General features: G+C 51.8%; 1 protein-coding gene across 2 annotated transcripts in view; it reads left to right on the plus strand.

Annotated features, from left to right (window-relative positions):
- CCNJL (cyclin J like) overlaps positions 1-15,615 on the plus strand; it is a 53,462-nt gene extending 37,847 nt beyond the window's left edge. The window contains exons 4-7 of one of the 2 annotated variants that reach the window (XR_003609842.2): positions 10,019-10,321; positions 11,881-12,040; positions 13,492-14,450; positions 15,152-15,615. Coding sequence is in view for 1 of the 2 variants with exons in the window: in XM_028106477.2 (XP_027962278.1) it covers positions 10,019-10,321; positions 11,881-12,040; positions 13,492-13,915 (887 nt within the window). In the remaining variant the exon portion in view is untranslated. Of the gene's footprint in view, positions 1-10,018; positions 10,322-11,880; positions 12,041-13,491 lie in introns of both variants that reach the window. The other variant, XM_028106477.2, reaches the window with a different exon arrangement.
- Positions 15,616-15,890: the final 275 nt, after the last annotated feature.

The raw sequence follows: 15,890 nt of genomic DNA on the forward strand, positions 1-15,890 counted from the left end.
GAAGGAGACAGGCACTGGGAGGAGGGACACACTGTAAGGCCATGTGCGGACGGTGCTTGATCTGTTTTGTGCTGCACTGTGTCCGAGGCCCGGCACCTTGGGGGTATATCTGTGTGGGACGAGTCCTCTTCAGGGACAGGGACTGTCAACATTGCTGCGCCCCATGCCATCTCCCTGGGGCTGTCAGCCACTGTCAGGACCTTTCTTTGTGTCCTGAGGAAGGATGAAAGTCACCCAGGGAAGGTCCCAGGTCCCCCTTCACTCCAGGTCTCCCCAGCTGGCCCCTGAGATCAGAGGCTTTTTCTCCAGGACATTTCCCACCCTCCAGACCCCTGCAGCAGGTCAAGGGCAGAGAGGGAGGGGGCGCTCCCTGCTGCACCCCCTCCCCCTGCACTGTGGGCCTCACAGCTTCCTCCCTTCCTGGAAGAGTGCCAGCACACTGCCTTTAGCTGGAGGGGTTTCGCGCTCCGTCCCTGGCTGTCTCTCTCTCCGTATCACATCCTGTCCAGAAACTGAGCTGCCGTTGTGCGTGTGACTGCAATTGCACAGTTGGCCCCGAATCAACGGGAGTGCACCTGCAAGAGCAAGGTCCAGTGTTGGTGGGGCGCCAGGCACCATCCCAGAACGCTGAGCTCTCGCGCCCCCTTTGCCACAGGTCCACTTCTGTTGTCCCGGTCGCAGGGGCCAAGATGTTGAGACTTTGCCCTCACAGCCAGCGAGTGGCTGGGCCTTTGTAGAACCCCGGGAGGGAGTCATCATCAGTCATCATCCGTCATCATCCTGCCCTCCGTGCTGCATCGCCAAGTAAAACGGTCTTTGAGAGGGTGTTGTCCTCAGAGCAGTTTTCCTGGCTTCTCCGTCACATTGCTCAAAATCTGTCTCCCATGGCTCCTCAGAAAGACACTGCCTATCGGATGTACGAACAGTGTCCCCTAGGGAGACAAGTAGGAAGCCCCCTCCTGGCCTCCAGTAACTACAAAAAGCCAAAGAATTTTTTAAATGGAAAAGCTGGTGTGGGTGGGTGGGTGGGGATGTGGTCCTTTATTACAGAAAGTATCCTCTTAGAGATAGCTCTTCCACTTCATTCCTGTCACGGGAAGAAAAAAGTAGGCCCTGCTGTCTACAGACCTTTGTTGGAAAGGCTCTGGAATTAAAGAGCTAACTAGTATAAGCAGGGGGAGGATGATGAGAGTATGTGTGCAGAACAGGGCCATTAGGTGGGGAGGGGCCGTAGCTGGGCTCATACCCACGTCTGTGGGAATCCATGCACCCAGACAGCTATGGAGACTTTCTGGGATTGCCAGGACCCTGGTGACTCTGAGAGGCTCTGGACTTTGGAGCCATTTATTCATCATTTTAGAAAATAAATCTGTATTAAGTTTATGCCAGATGCCATGCTGGGTGAAGGGCTCTGTGGTTCATAACACACGTGAGCCCTGCCCTCCTGGAGCAGATAACCAGATTTCCAATTTCCCTTTGTCCCTGACCAGCTGGGTGTTGGGAGCAACTCACTCAATCCTTCTGAGCTTCTGATTCCAAGTGGGAGACACTCCCAGCCTCCAGGCTTGTTACCAGAATGCACTGAAAATGCAGTGACAGGGAGAAACCCCCCCGCCCCCCCCGGGGCTGCCTGTGTTTCTCGATGCCAGTTTTGCTGTGGCAGAAGCTGGCATGCAGCAGAGAACCGAGCATGGGAGTCCCGGTGCCCCCGGAGCTCACATCCTGGTGTGTGCACATTCTGCCTCTTGCTGACCAGCTCGGTGACCGGGAAAGTCCCACCCCTGTGGGGAGGACCCATCCGGGAAAGGCTGTGGACCCCAAACTCCCCTTTGCCTCCCTCTACGTGAACCTTGGGACCTCCAGCCCCAGCGTGGTGTTTAAGGTCACAGTCCAGGGGAAGGAGTCTGGAGCCACTCTAGCATCTAGCGCAGCCCGGCAGGGGTGGGGGGAACCTTTTATTGAGCTTATTTCTACCCCTTTTTCAAAGCCTGTAAGAAAATGTCTTGTAGCGCTGGCTACCAGCTTTGGTTCATCTGTACCTAACTAACAGGACTTTAGAAGAAGATCCCAGGTTTGGGTACAAAGGATAAATACCGTGTTCCGTAACTCATAGAGCAGCAGCTGCTGCCGTTTATGGGATGCTGTCTGTGCCTGAGGCCCTGAGCTTCCCTACCACCGTTGGAGGTCTGGGTTTCCGGGTGATGGCCCGAAATCACACAAGTTACATATATATATTACTGGGGCGAGGATGGAAAACTGGTGCCTGAGCCTGAACTTGATTGAGGCTTTTGGAAAGGGCATTCCCAACCTGTTTCCAGTCAGGACCTCCCCCAGAATCTGGGCTCCCCAGGTCACAGAATGCTCAGCCCTCATTAAACACTGTCAGCTCACATTAAATATTTGCCCCTCCTGGTGGCCACTTCTCTGCCCTCGGAGGAAGGAAGAATCTGTGGAAGAAAGAATTAGCATTGGAAAGGTCTGCATTCAGCCTGGCCCTGCCTGGGAACTCGTGGGCCCGTGCTTCTGCCCCTGGGTACAGGGGAAAGCTCCCCATCAGAGCTTCCTCGTTCCCCTTGGGCTCGCACTCACTATCTCTGCTGCCTAGCCCTTCCCACGGTCACCTCCAAAGCTGTCCGGCCCACCCAGAGGGCCAGGCAAGACCGCGAAACCGCTGGAGCTATCCCCCTGACCTGCCTGCCTCCCTCTCCCCTAACATCAGCACCTTACAGAGCAGGACAGAGGGGCTTCTGAGGGTTGTGGGGCAGCCATGGGGGTCTCAGTTCCAAATCTGATTTTGTTCTTGTTCTCAGATGACAAGAAGGGGGGGAAACTTTAAAAATAGGAGAGTGGCCCTTCTTGGGGAACAGTAGCTTTGCCTGTTTTTTTTAAAGCATTGCATTTTAGGGCGCCTGGGTGCTTTAGTCCGTTAAGCATCTGAATCTTGATTTCAGCTCAGGTCTTGATCTCAGGGTCCTGAGTTTAAGCCCTGCTTTGGGCTCCATGCTGGGTGTGGATCCTACTTAAAAAAATTTTTTTTAAAGCATTGTGTTTCTTGGGGCGCCTAGGTGGCTCAGTCGGTTAAGCGTCTGCCTTCCGCTCAGGTCGTGATCCTGGGGTCCTGGGATCCAGCCCCACATCCACATCGGGCTCCTTGCTCAGCGGGAGGCCTGCTTCTCCCTCTCCCTCTGCCCTTCCCCCTGCTTGTGTTCTCTCTCTGTCAAATAAATAAATAAAATCTTAAAGAAAAACCTGGTTCTCCTTAGCCAAGAATCTGTGGCCTCAGATCGGAGCCTAGGTCTAGCTCCTGAATGGACAGCAGGTAACCCTGAATGAGTCCATAGACAGGCGTCTTGCTGGGCCTGAAGGACTGACGGTGGGGGAGTTTTCACGGGGAGCAGGGTGTAAAGCAGCCTGCTTAGTAGCGTGTGAGCAGCCGTGGACCTGGACATCACAGAGGGGGCCACACTGACTTTTTACAGAATTCTACTCTGCGTGTGCACCTTTTCGTTTCGGAATTTTTCTAAAGGCCGTCTAAATGTTGATGAGTGTTGGAGATGGGTAACGTCTTCTTGGGGGTTCATTATGACATTTCTTTCTTTTTCCAAAATACAACATTCTTTCAGCAATTAAAAATATTGTTTCTCTTGGCCCTCATTCAGAAAAGTCAGGAATCCTATTTGGCCTGCTTGAGGCTTGTTTGCTAGGACCTTGGGTGGGAGAAGAAAAGCCAGGCTTTAGAAGGAGTCAGTTCATAGAGACAGAAAACAGAATGGTGGTTACCAGGAGAGGGGGGTAGCAGGGACAGTGAGTTACTGTTTCATGGGGATACAGTTTCAGTTTTGCAAGATGAAAGGAGTTCTGGTGATTGGTTGCACAACCGTGTGAATGTACTGAAGGCCGCCAACTGTACGGTTAAAATGGTAAATTTTATGTCATGTGCATTTTACCACAACAAACAAAAATGCTATTAAAAAAAGAAAAGGGAAAAAAAAAAGCTGGCCTGTGAGAGTCCCTCCTGAGGCTTGCTGGATTTGACAGCGTCTTGCCTCTGTGGTTGAGTTAGGCCACTTGGTTGGACTCATGGTCGTCGGTCCAATAAATGTGTGACCTGCTGGGAATGGCCGGGGGTCCTCCAGGTTGTCTGTGCACCAGCCCCCGGGAGGAGCAGGAGTGTGCAGAGGGTGTGCAGAGGGTCCTCAAGGGCATTATTTGGAGGTCCCACCCCCTGCCCCCTGCACTGAGGGCTCATGCGCCTCTCCCTGAGCTCCAGACCTGGGGCAAGCGCTTCAGTTATTTTAGGATTTTTTTCTTAAATCTTACAAGTAGGTCGATATGGCTCCACCTGCTCAAATTTGGGACAATGTGAACATCCAGAAAGAAAAATGTAGACAGAATGATAGAATTATTAAAAATTCATTTCAACCCCAATGTAGTTATTTATTCAGGAAAGACTCATTCATGGATGCTAAAGCATTGAGTTAAAGGTTGTTGGGAGACAGGGTATTCAGAGTCTGAAGGTGTCACCTCACAGATTACTTATTAATTTCACAGGAAAATGGTACCTTTAAAATGGAGAGATCTGGTGTCACCACCACCTTAACCAAGCGATCAAACATAGCATCGCTCTTGCCGGGACAAACTGACGTTATATAACTCCTGATGTGATCCGGTAAGAAGGACAAAACATCGCTTCTGTGGTTTTCTTACCCAAACTGTTTGATCCTGAGGAGACAATCCAGAATATGGGGCATATATATATATATATATATTTTTTTTTTAAGTAAGCTCTAGGCCTAACGCAGAGCTTGAACTCCTGACCCCGAGATCAAGAATTGCATGCCCTACCAACTGAGCCAGGCGGGCACCCCCAGAATATCGGACATTTTAGAAGAAAACGGGCATGGATTCATCCAGAGTCAGTGTCTTGAAAAACAAAGAATGGGACTAAAGAGATATAACAGACACCATGTGTGAGCCTTGTCAAATCTGGATCCAAAAAAACAAGCTATAAAAGACATTTTGGGGACTCCTGGGGGAAAGTCAAATGTGGATTGAATATTAGAAAATGCAGGGGCGCCTAGCTGGCTCAGTGGGTGGAGCGAGCGGCTCTTGATCTCAGGGTCATGTGTTTAAGCTCCACGTTGGGTGTGGAGCCTACTTAAAAAAAAAAAAGGAAAGGAAAGAAAAGAATATTGCATTATTGCTGTTGTTCTTAGGGTTGGTAATAGCATTATGATTATGTAGGAAAATGACTTCAGGGATGGACGCTGTCCAGGGGTGGCATGTCACGTCTGCAACTTAATTAGAAATGGTCCTGCAAAACCAGTATGTATACACACACGCACGCACGCACATGCACACACACGCATACACACGCACGCACACACACACCAAATGTGGCTCAAAGTCAGCAGTTGGTGAATCTGGCCGAAGGGTCATCTGTGTTCATTGTTTACATCATTTCAACTTTTCTGCGGATTTGAACGTTTTCCAAATAAAACATACATTGAAGGAGCCACAGTGAGTCTGTGGCTCTGGTCTGCCTTGGAAAGACTCAGACTTCTGTCCCCCACACATCCACATCCCGGGGGACCCGCCTGAAGACTTCCAGGCATCTGGTGTCAATGCAGTTTGTTGATAAGCAGTAAGCAGCTGAGTGGCGGCACTTGGTGGTGGCAGCACCAGGGACAAAGTGCTGGCCCGCTCACAACCATGGGAGGAGGGGAGGAAGTGTCTGCCAGGCACGTGCAACACCAGGAAACTCATAAAATCTTTTCTGGCTGCGAACTGTATTGTGCTGGGGAATAGTTGCTGAGCTGGGGTCTGCCGGCCAGCAACCAAGAGCTGGGGCTATAAGGTCGCTCCTAGATGTGGAGCAAAGTTCTCCGAGCCTCGGGGGATCTGAACAGAACCTGCCTGGGAGGATCCAGTGCCCGGCCCAGCAGGAGGACTCTGTCCCTTTCTGTGTGCTGGGCACTCTGGAAACATTTTCCATCCTGCGTGGCCCTTTCATCTCCACGGGGGCATCTTCCTAAACAGGAAACAAGCGGCCTGTGGCGTTTAGAGCTGTTAGGTCCAGAGCAAAGTCCTTGAGGATTCAGACCCCACCCTGCCTGGCCCTGGCCTACAGACGCTTCTCCAGCCTGGGGAGCAGGTGAATTCAGATTCCTTAGTAACCCGTGGCCCCTTCCACTGGGGGGTAATCCCCTCGGGCCCGGTGACTAGGGAAGAGACAGAGGTCTGAAAGGCTTGAAAAGCTCTGAGGGCAGGGAGAAAACTAATCGCATTGAGCCCATCTGCCGGTCAGAACAGATTGCTGTGCTAGTGTCTTAGCGCCACCCCCAGGGCTGTGACCTTCGCTATGGCACCCTCTGCTCTGGGGGAAAAAAAGAGCACTTGTATCCACTGAGTGTCTGTGAATGGTGTTGGCTTCGCTCAGCACAAGGTTCAGGGAAAACTTCACAGTTTTGCAAAAATATTTTTTCTTTCTTTTTAAATTGCACAAAGATACGATCGTTGGAGAAAAAATTAGGGAATGCAGGTAATCGGAGATAATCAGAGAACAATTCAAATGGCCTAAAATTCAGCTATCGAGAGAGTACCATTCATCCTTTCAACAAATATTCATTGGGCAGTTACTCCGTACCAGGCAGTGTGGGAAGCTGGGGACACAGCTGCAGGTGGGTCAGACGTGGTTCTTGTCCTCACAGGCTTCGACCTATTAATGACCTATAGGTCAGGTGCTAGCCATTAATATTAATAGTTGATACTAAGCGATTTGAGCGTGAAAAGTGCCTTGATGACATCCAGTGGCCTCTGAACTGAGCGCCAGAGGACACGTGATTAAGGTGAGTGAAGGGATGAGCACGCCCAGCTGGAGGAGTGGTCCCCTGCTTAGGGAGGATGTGGGGGGCTGGCAAGGCCTTGTCAGCCAGGCCCCACCCCAGGATTTCCAGCCATACAAGAGGCTCTTCCCGCTTGGGCAGCATTGACCTTGGTGTTCCTGCCTGAGTTGCCCCTGCTCGCAAGACAAGGGAAGGTGTGTGCCCTGAAGATGGCGCCACGCCAGGCTTCGGTCCCGACGGAGAGGGCTCTGGAAGGAGAGGGTCTGGGCTTGCTGTAAGCTGCGTGGCAGTCTCCACTCTCCTCGTTCTTCTGTACATTTCTACCTGCTCACTCCTGCCCGGCAAAGACCAGAGCCTCACGTCACACCATCTTTGCCCGCTTAGTGGGTTCCTTACGGCTCGCTGAGAAGATCTCAGGGAGGGGCACCTGGGTGGCTCAGTTGGTTAAGCAACTGCCTTCGGCTCGGGTCATGATCTCAGGGTCCTGGGATCGAGCCCCGCATCGGGGCTTCGCTTCTCCCTTTACCCACTCTCCCTGCTTGTGTTCCCTCTCTCGCTGTCTCTCTCTCTGTCAAATAAATAAAATTAAAAAAAAAAAAGATCTCAGGGACATTTTTGGAGGCCTGCCTGGGGAATGCATTGCATCCGCCGTAAGGCAGCCTGAAGTGGTTACTTCCTTCCGTCTCCTAAGAAGGGTGAAAGTCTGATGGGAACTGGGTCACGAGCTCGCAGTTGTGCACAGGTGTGTGGATGCTTTGTCGTTCTTTCAGTCGGCACAGACAGACGCATGCTTTCTGAGCTCGGCTGGCCACCCTGTCTCTTCTGACATTCACTCAGCAGCATTCTGCCCCCAGTGAGCTTGGGCTCCGAGGCCACAGGCAACCACGCCAAGGCCAGGCCTCAGGACTCACCGTGTGATGTGCAGGTCAGGCGGGACGGGGACTGTGGTCGCGGAAGGCTTCCAAGGGGCAGGGACTTGGAGGGTGAAGGACGGGGAGAGTTTGGCGGAGTGAAGAGGGGAAGGGTACCCCAGGCAGAGGGGTGTGTAGATGAAGGCTAGCGGGCGAGGGGGGCGTGGGGCCTTCAGAGAACTGCAGGGACGGTGGCCACAGCCAGGTGTGTGTGGTTTCCGCAGGGCCAGGTGGGTTAAGGCTGGGAGGCCCGTGGCCACCGCCGCACCTGCAGAGCCTCCCACCGTGGAGGCTGCCCCTGGAGCTCTCCACCATTGCTGACTGCCAGGGATTGTGGTGTAAACACCCCGTCAGTTCCCTTGACCCTCGAGTGGGATAATCGAGGCTCATGTTTAATTTGTGTTTGTATCTAGCTCCGTGAGGCTCTATTTCATGCTGTTTATTTCCAGGGCCTTCCAGTATCTATTCATTGTTCCTTCATTACCTTCTGAGCCGTGTGACTTGCCTGTTGATGGAGTTTCACATCTTTTTCGCCACCGCCATTGATAGGAATGTATCGCAGTTATCTCTTCCTACCACACAAATCATGCCCACACTTGGTGATCTAAACAACAGTGATGTGGTCGCATGGCTTTTCCTCTGCTGGTTTCACCTGCGCTCATTCATCCAGCTGCTGGAGGGACGGGGCTGGAAGGTCTGAGATGGTCTCATTCGCATGTCTGAGAGTTGGTGCTGGCTGTCACCTGGGTACCTCTGTCCTCCTTGTGGCCTCTCCACCACCAACAGGCTAGACCTGCTTCCTTACATGGCGGTCCCAGCATGGCACTCCAAGGGCGGAAGATGGAAGTCCATAGTGTCACTCACACATACAACACAACCAGTTTCGTTGACATGTAATTGACATACAACGTTTTATTAGTTTAGTATATGTGCCTCCGAAGGGAGCACATCATTGTATTAGTTTCAAGTATATATAAATCATTTGATATATGTACATATTGTGAAATGATCACCACAGTAAGTGTAGTTAACATCCATCACCTCACATAGTTACAATTTTTTTTTCTGGTGATGAGAATTTTTTTTTAAAAAGGTTTTATTTATTTGAGAGAACGTGTGCATTGAGAGCACAGGCTGGGGGGAGGCAGAAGAGAGGGAGAAGCAGACTCCCCGCTGAGCAGGGAGCCCGATGCAGGGCTCGATCCCAGGACCCTGAGATAATGACCTGAGCCGAAGTCAGACGCTTACCTGACTGAGCCACCGAGGCGCCCCTGGAAGTTTTTACCTTTTGACCACCTTCACAGGTTTCCCCCCACCCCTGCCTCTGGTAACCACCAGTCTGTTCTTTGTGTCTATGTGTTTGGCTTTTTTAGATTCCACATATAAGTGAGATCATACAGTATTTGTCTTTCTCTTCCTGGTTTATTTCACTTAGCATAATACCCTCATGTTGTCGAAAATGGCAGGATTTCCTTCTTCGTACGGCTGAATATTATTCTATTGTGTATAAATAACCACATTTTCTTTATCCATTCATATTTCCCTGTTGTGGCTATTGTGATTAATACTGCAGTGAACATAGGGGTACGGATAACTTCAAGATAATGTTCTCTTTTTGCTTTTCCTCCCTTTCCTGTCTTCTCCCACGTCTCCCACTTACCGGTCTTTCCTAGGCTCACCTCCCAAGCAAACCATTTCTGAGGGAATCCAAGCTAAAAACCTATTGCCGGGGTTTAAACCCAATGCTGAGGGCAGTGGGGAGCCATTGCGGGGGGGGTGGGGCAGGATCAAATTTGCAAGGTCATTCTGACTCTGGCTGTCAGGCCCCTGACCAGTCCTGAGATTGAACTAGTAAGGGCCAGACGGGGGTGGAGAGAGGGCTCCCTTATTCCCCAGGCCCTCACTGCTGTGGCTAAGTGCCGTTGAGCGCCTCCTGTGTTCCATGCGCTGGCCTGAACATTTGGTGTGCATGTTCTCATTGTCTCTGACAAACTTTAGGAGGCTGAGGTTCCATTTTACAGAGGAGGGAACTGAGGCACAGAAAGGGTGAGACACCTGTGCACGATCACGCAGCTGGAAGCGATGGCTTGGGGGGTCCACGCTCTGGTGTGTCAGACCCAGAGTGTGTGCTGTTAGTCCCTTGGCAGTGGGGCCTTTTTGGCTTTCCTCCCTGCCCGCACTGTCCAGGCACTTTAAGATGGGCCTTTACCTCCTGGGTGAAGGCAAGGGCCGGTCGTCCAGTAACCTCTGCTTCTCCTGCAGGTAAATTCGAGGACAGGGAAGACCACGTCCCCAAGCTGGAGCAGATAAACAGTATGAGGATCCTGAGCGGCCAGAACTTCACTCTCACCAAGAAGGAGCTGCTCAACACAGAACTGCTGCTCCTGGAGGCCTTCAGCTGGAACCTCTGCCTGCCCACGCCCGCCCATTTTCTGGACTACTACCTCTTGGCCTCTGTCAGCCAGAAGGACCACCACTGCCACAGCTGGTCCACCGCCTGCCCCCGCAAGACCAAAGAGTGCCTCAAGGAGTATGCCCACTACTTCCTGGAGGTCACCCTGCAAGGTGGGGCCCGACAGCGGGACCTGTTACCCCTTCCCCACCCACACAGACGCATGTCCACCCACGGAATCCTTACTGACCGGGGCCTGTCCACCCAGAGCACCCCCACTTCGCAGGGGATACACAAAGAAGGGGCAGCGATTCTCCCAGCGTGGTACCAATACTATGTAATGACAAATAGCAGCTTAGATCCTGGCAGCTGGCTCCCCACAAACTTACTGATCACCTGCTAATTTTCCTTACGGTAACCTGGAATGCTGCAAAGGATCTAATAGGATAGATTTGCAAGTAGGTCACTCTGGAAGAGCTGTCATCATACAAATAGGGTGGGGGAGGGGTTATGTTTCAGTAATGAAGTTTAGCAATAAAGTTACCCTGTTTGGGGACTTTGTTTGAATCCCACTCTTCCCATTGTCTTAAAATCCAGGTATTAGGTAGAATACCAGGTCAGAAATACTGTTGATACAACCACCCGATAACCCACCACAAACCAAAATGGTCCTGAGTAACAAGATCAACAGTTATATCGAGCATTAATTGAGCATTTACCGTGTACCAGGCACTTATTTTAGTGCTTTGAGTTATAAGATGTCATTGGAATTTCACAGTGACTCCACGTGAAAATCACTTCTGTTGTTCTTATTTTACAAATCTGTTTCCTCAACGGATGCTCAAGAGGTGAGGTAACTCACCCAAGGTCATTGCTGAGATTTGAATCTGAGGAGCGTGGTTCTGTGCCCGTGCTCGTAACCATAATGCCACTCTGCTTGACCCCTCCTTTAACTGGCAGACGTTGAAGTCATCAGAAATGATAAGCAATATAAGAATGATGGTGCACTGACCACCAGTGTCATTTATGGAAATCCTGGGCATCTGAGGTTTGCCTTTGCGCATAAGTAGTGCTGGCTTCCCCACCGTGCCAGACATCTTAGTAGGACATTAAGATGCATTTCACACCGTATACATGTACCAAAACATCACGTGTACACCTCAAATACGTGTAGTTTTTATTTGCCATTCGTATGTCAGTAAAGCTGGGGGGGGTGGTTCTTCAGTAAACCTAAGTCAAGTGCTAGTTTTCATTAATGAGCATCAAATGCTTATGACCATTCCCTCAGTCATTCAGCAGATTTTTGTTGAGTGCCTACTGTAGGCCAGGCTTTGTTACTATTAGCAAGTTAGCCTGTAGTCCCGCCCAAAACAGAAGCTTCTGCAATGGTGTGTCACTCACCCCTCACAGCCAAAGAAAGGACACGTGTTTTGTGGTGCTCTTCGCAGCCATTCAATGAGCCCCTGGCAGCCCCCTGGAAGCTCTGGGCGAAATTTTGAAAATCATTCCTCTAGGCTGACACCAGAAATCCCAGACTGAGAGCCAAGGTGTTTAAGCTTCAGGAGCGGAACTTCACGCTGTTTCTAATTTTTCATCCTGTCTGTGTATGGCAGCCATGAACAGGCTTGAACCGAATCATTTGTCTGCCATTTCTCAGAAGGCACAAGGTAGGAGGGGCACTGGGACCCCAGAGCGAGGCTCTCTGATGCTGACTTCTATGATTCTCTTTCAGATCATATTTTCTACAAATTCCAGCCTTCTGTGGTTGCTGCAGCCTGCGTTGGGGCCTCCAGGATTTGCCTTCAGCTTTCTCCCTACTGGACCAGAGACCTACAGAGGATCTCAAATTACACCCTGGAACATCTCAGCACATGCATCGAAATCCTGCTGGTGTAAGTTCCACCCCTAATCTTTCCGTGTTTCCAGAATATTGAGGCACTTGCTCTTGAGACCCACCTCAGGCAGTTTCTCAAAGTCAGAGGGTTGTGGTGGCTCCCCCAGGTAGTGTCTCCCATAAAGTGGGCCATGGTGACTCTTGCTAGAATTGAGGTTTGCAGAGGTGGCCCTTCCTATTTTGGGTAGCTTTGGGTTTGCAATTTTAAGGTCAAGGGGTCGGGGAAAAGAGAGGCTATGTGCACACCCTTCTGAGTGTCTGGGCTGTTTGCTCTGAGCCCGGTGTATCAGTCCGTCTTATGGATGATTATGCTGAGTGATTACACTCATGATAAGCTGCTTTCTCAGATATGGCCACAAAGCTGACCTCTTAGCCAGCCAAGCCCAGAGTGGCTTAACATTAGAGGCCACAGCCTCCTTGCACGGGTCCCTGGGAATACTGGGGAGGACATGTTGAGTGTATCAGAGAAGATGCATAAGGGCAACGTAGACCCAACACCATGAAACTGATATTAAAGGAGGAAGTATTCAGTGGTGATGGCAGGGAGGAGGCAAACCCCAGGCTGGCTGCACCCCGTCCCTCTTCCACCCAACAGGTGGCAGCACCTGCTAGATGCTGGCCCTACTCACCACAGGCCGGACCCTGGAAAGCGGCCTCTCAGCCTCCTGATGTGGGAAGCTTTGCTGGTAGCTAGCTGCCTCTGTCTCATTTCTCTGAACTGTCCACCCTGCTCCCTGGACCTTGTTTTAAAATCTTTGTTTGTTGAAGGTGCCCAAAGCCAGAGCATATGGTCTGGTGTGAACGCAGATAGGTGACCCCAGATGCTTAGCCACCAGCCCTGCCTCTTCACCAGGGTGGTGGCTCTGGGATGGCCACCTTCTCAGATCCACAGCCTCCCTGTGCTCCTGTCTTAACCTAAGTCTCTACCGGATTAATGGATTTATTTCAAAAAGCTTTATGGGAAGCTTTCTTTTTTTTTTTTTAGATGGAAATAAACCTGTTGATTCCCTTTTCAGAAGGTGAAACTTAGGCCCCAGGGGCAGCTTGCTTGAGATCTGTTGGGGGTGCCTCAAAGGCAGAGGTTGTGCTCATCAAGTGTTGGGCCCCTCCCTCCTGGAGCTTGCACTTGGCACCAGGAGCCAGGTGGTAACCCAGAAATTATCATCTGGGCGGTTGACTGCTGAGATGGGCAGTGTAGCAGCGTGGGGGACAGCGAGGCTAGTCTCGAGGGGCCAGAAGGGGTTTCCATAGGAAGCAGATCCAGGCTAAGGTCTGCGGTCTGAGTTTAGTCAGAAGAGAGCGTGGTGGTGGGGGGCAGCACTACAGACAGCATGGGCTGGGCGCAGCCCTGGGGTCACAGCACACAGATCTCAAATCCCACTTGGCATACTCAGGGGTCTGCTGCTGTGGCCTTTGACCTCAAGTCTCACCCAGGTCCTTTCCTTTCAGAGCTTATGACAACGTCTTCAAAGACGCTGTCGTGGTCAAGAGCCAGACCTTGGCAATGGTGCCCGGCACAACCCCCGCCCCCACCCAAGTGCTGTTCCAGCCGCCCGCCTACCCCACCCTCAGCCAGCCGGCGACGCCGGGCCTGGCCCAGTTCCAGACCCCCGTGCAGGACCTCTGCTTGGCCTATCGAGACTCGCTGCAGGCCCACCGCTCTGGGAGCCTGCTCTCAGGGGGCTCTGGCTCATCCCTCCACACACTGTACCCCACCCTCCAGCCCCTGGATGTGTGTCCCCTGTCCCTCCCTGCACCCCTCAGCATGCAGATGGCCATCACAGCCGAGCCCAGACACTGCCTCGCCACCACCTACGGAAGCAGCTACTTCAGCGGAAGCCATGCGTTCCCCACAGGCTGTTTCGACAGATAGAGCACCTCCGGGCCACAGAGGGAGGCCTTGGAAACCCACCTGGGCAGGGGAAGAGGACACAGATGAGGGGGGCTCAGCCGAGTGAGGCAGTGGGGAGGCCGTCCCCACAGAGCCTCGTTGGCTTTGAACACAGAGGGTTCATATTCTTTTTAAACAAAGCCGACCCAGAGCAAAGCGGTCAATGACATCCCTCCCCCGAGAGAATTCCTCTGGAAAACGTCTTCCACATGTGCAGCTGGGGTGCAGGGGGACGGCTCAGCCACCATCCTCCAGAGGAGGGACCTGGTGGATTGAGAAAGACCTGGTGAGAGGCCAGGAGACGACACAGGATGCAGGCCACCAGTCCGCGAGCACGTCTGGCGTCCAGCATCAAAGACTTCTTTATTCCTTGCCAGTGGCAGCTACACTGAACAAGAAGGGACTGCCTGATGTCTTCTCAGGACCCCCAGCAGAGGCCGGCTTGGGTGCTCCTTCTCTGGCTCCGTACCGAGGAGCCTGCGTGTGTTTAAGCCTGAGTGTCGCCTTCCGAGGCATGGTGGGTGGCTGTCTTGCCTTTGTTGTCCAACCTAAAACCTTATTTGGCCTTTTAGATATTTCACATGCTGCTGCTTCCCGAAGTGACCTAGCTTTCTGTTCAGTAACATATCTTGTTTACATACTGTATCAGGGATTTTGTGATACTTGAAAATTCCTTACGAGAAAAAAAGGTTGATTGCCATCCCACGCAAGGGCTCTCGGTTCGAACCCAGCTTGTAACAGCAGAGCTCCTTTTTCAAAAGCATATGGTTGGGGAGAGCCACTTTCCAGGCTCTTGGTTCCGGAAGATTCCGTATCTTGGATGCTGTGTTCACCTGTAGAACTTCAGCAACCACCCAGAGGAAAAGGTGGTTGAAGGGTAGACAAAGGTTTACAACTAACACCGCCCACCTCCCTCCACCATGGGCTTACGGTGCGTGAAGTTAAACCCAGCCTTGGCTTTGAGTTCAGCTCACAGGGAAGGCTAAACTTGTGGAATATTGGCTTCATGCCGGCTGGATTTGGGGAGTGGGGCACGTACGTGGGTATATGTCACAACCACTGACAGGCAAGCGGTGGGTTAGATCGAAAGCCAGTATTTGGGTCCCTGCAGCGACTGGGCTCTCAGGAAGACTCTTATAACCATGTGCAATATGTTTTTATTCTGACTCATGGCTTGTGCTCATTGTATTTTTTTTTTTTTTTTTGGTTCGGGATCAGGGGGGCACATTGTTCACCCATCAGAACTGGGAGGTGCAAAGAACCACAGAAGCATTTTTTGTTTGTTTGTTTGAAAAAGAACCCATCTTGGTTTTTTTGGCTTATGTGCCAGTCCAGGAGACTGGCTCGGACACTGGCAGGGAGGCGGCTGCGTGCTGCTCAGTTGGATCCGAAGGTGATTTTCAGAGTGAATGGAAGCTTCGGCATAGAAGCAGAAGAGGAGGTGACGGGGATAAGGCGCTGCTGCCACTTTGTCCCACGAGTGTGGAAAAACTACATGTTCGTTTGTTGCTTTTCTTTTTTTCCTTTGCCAACCTCCTTCTATTTATGTGAGACTGGTTTGGATTCCAAGTTAATGTGTCTGTTCTGGGACTGGGGCTTGTGAGGGGCCCCCCAGTAGAGCCTCACAGCCAGCCCAGCACCCAGAAAAAGACGTCCTGCAATAAACATAACATATCACCTGCTCTTGGTCTCTGTGCCCTTCCTGCCCTTGTCCTCTCAGCCAGCCCCGGGGGTGTCTCCACTCCCGCCGGGAGGTTGCGGTGGGGGGGGGGCAACACAAGACTGGCCCCCGTGGAGCTGGGTGCTGCCCCCCGAGTTGGCACCGGGCCTCCCTGGGGACACCCATGCCAGGAGTAAGGCTCAACATCCAGATCTTGGTACCCACTATTGGTCAAGGTTCTCTCTCCACAGAAACAGCACCCATTATATACATAGCCAGAGAGATTTATTGTAAAGA

Source organism: Eumetopias jubatus, unplaced genomic scaffold (genome assembly GCF_037043125.1).
Source record: "Eumetopias jubatus isolate StellerSeaLion01/CBP00866 unplaced genomic scaffold, mEumJub1_p1.0 scaffold_5, whole genome shotgun sequence".
NCBI classification, from domain to species: Eukaryota; Metazoa; Chordata; class Mammalia; order Carnivora; family Otariidae; genus Eumetopias; species Eumetopias jubatus.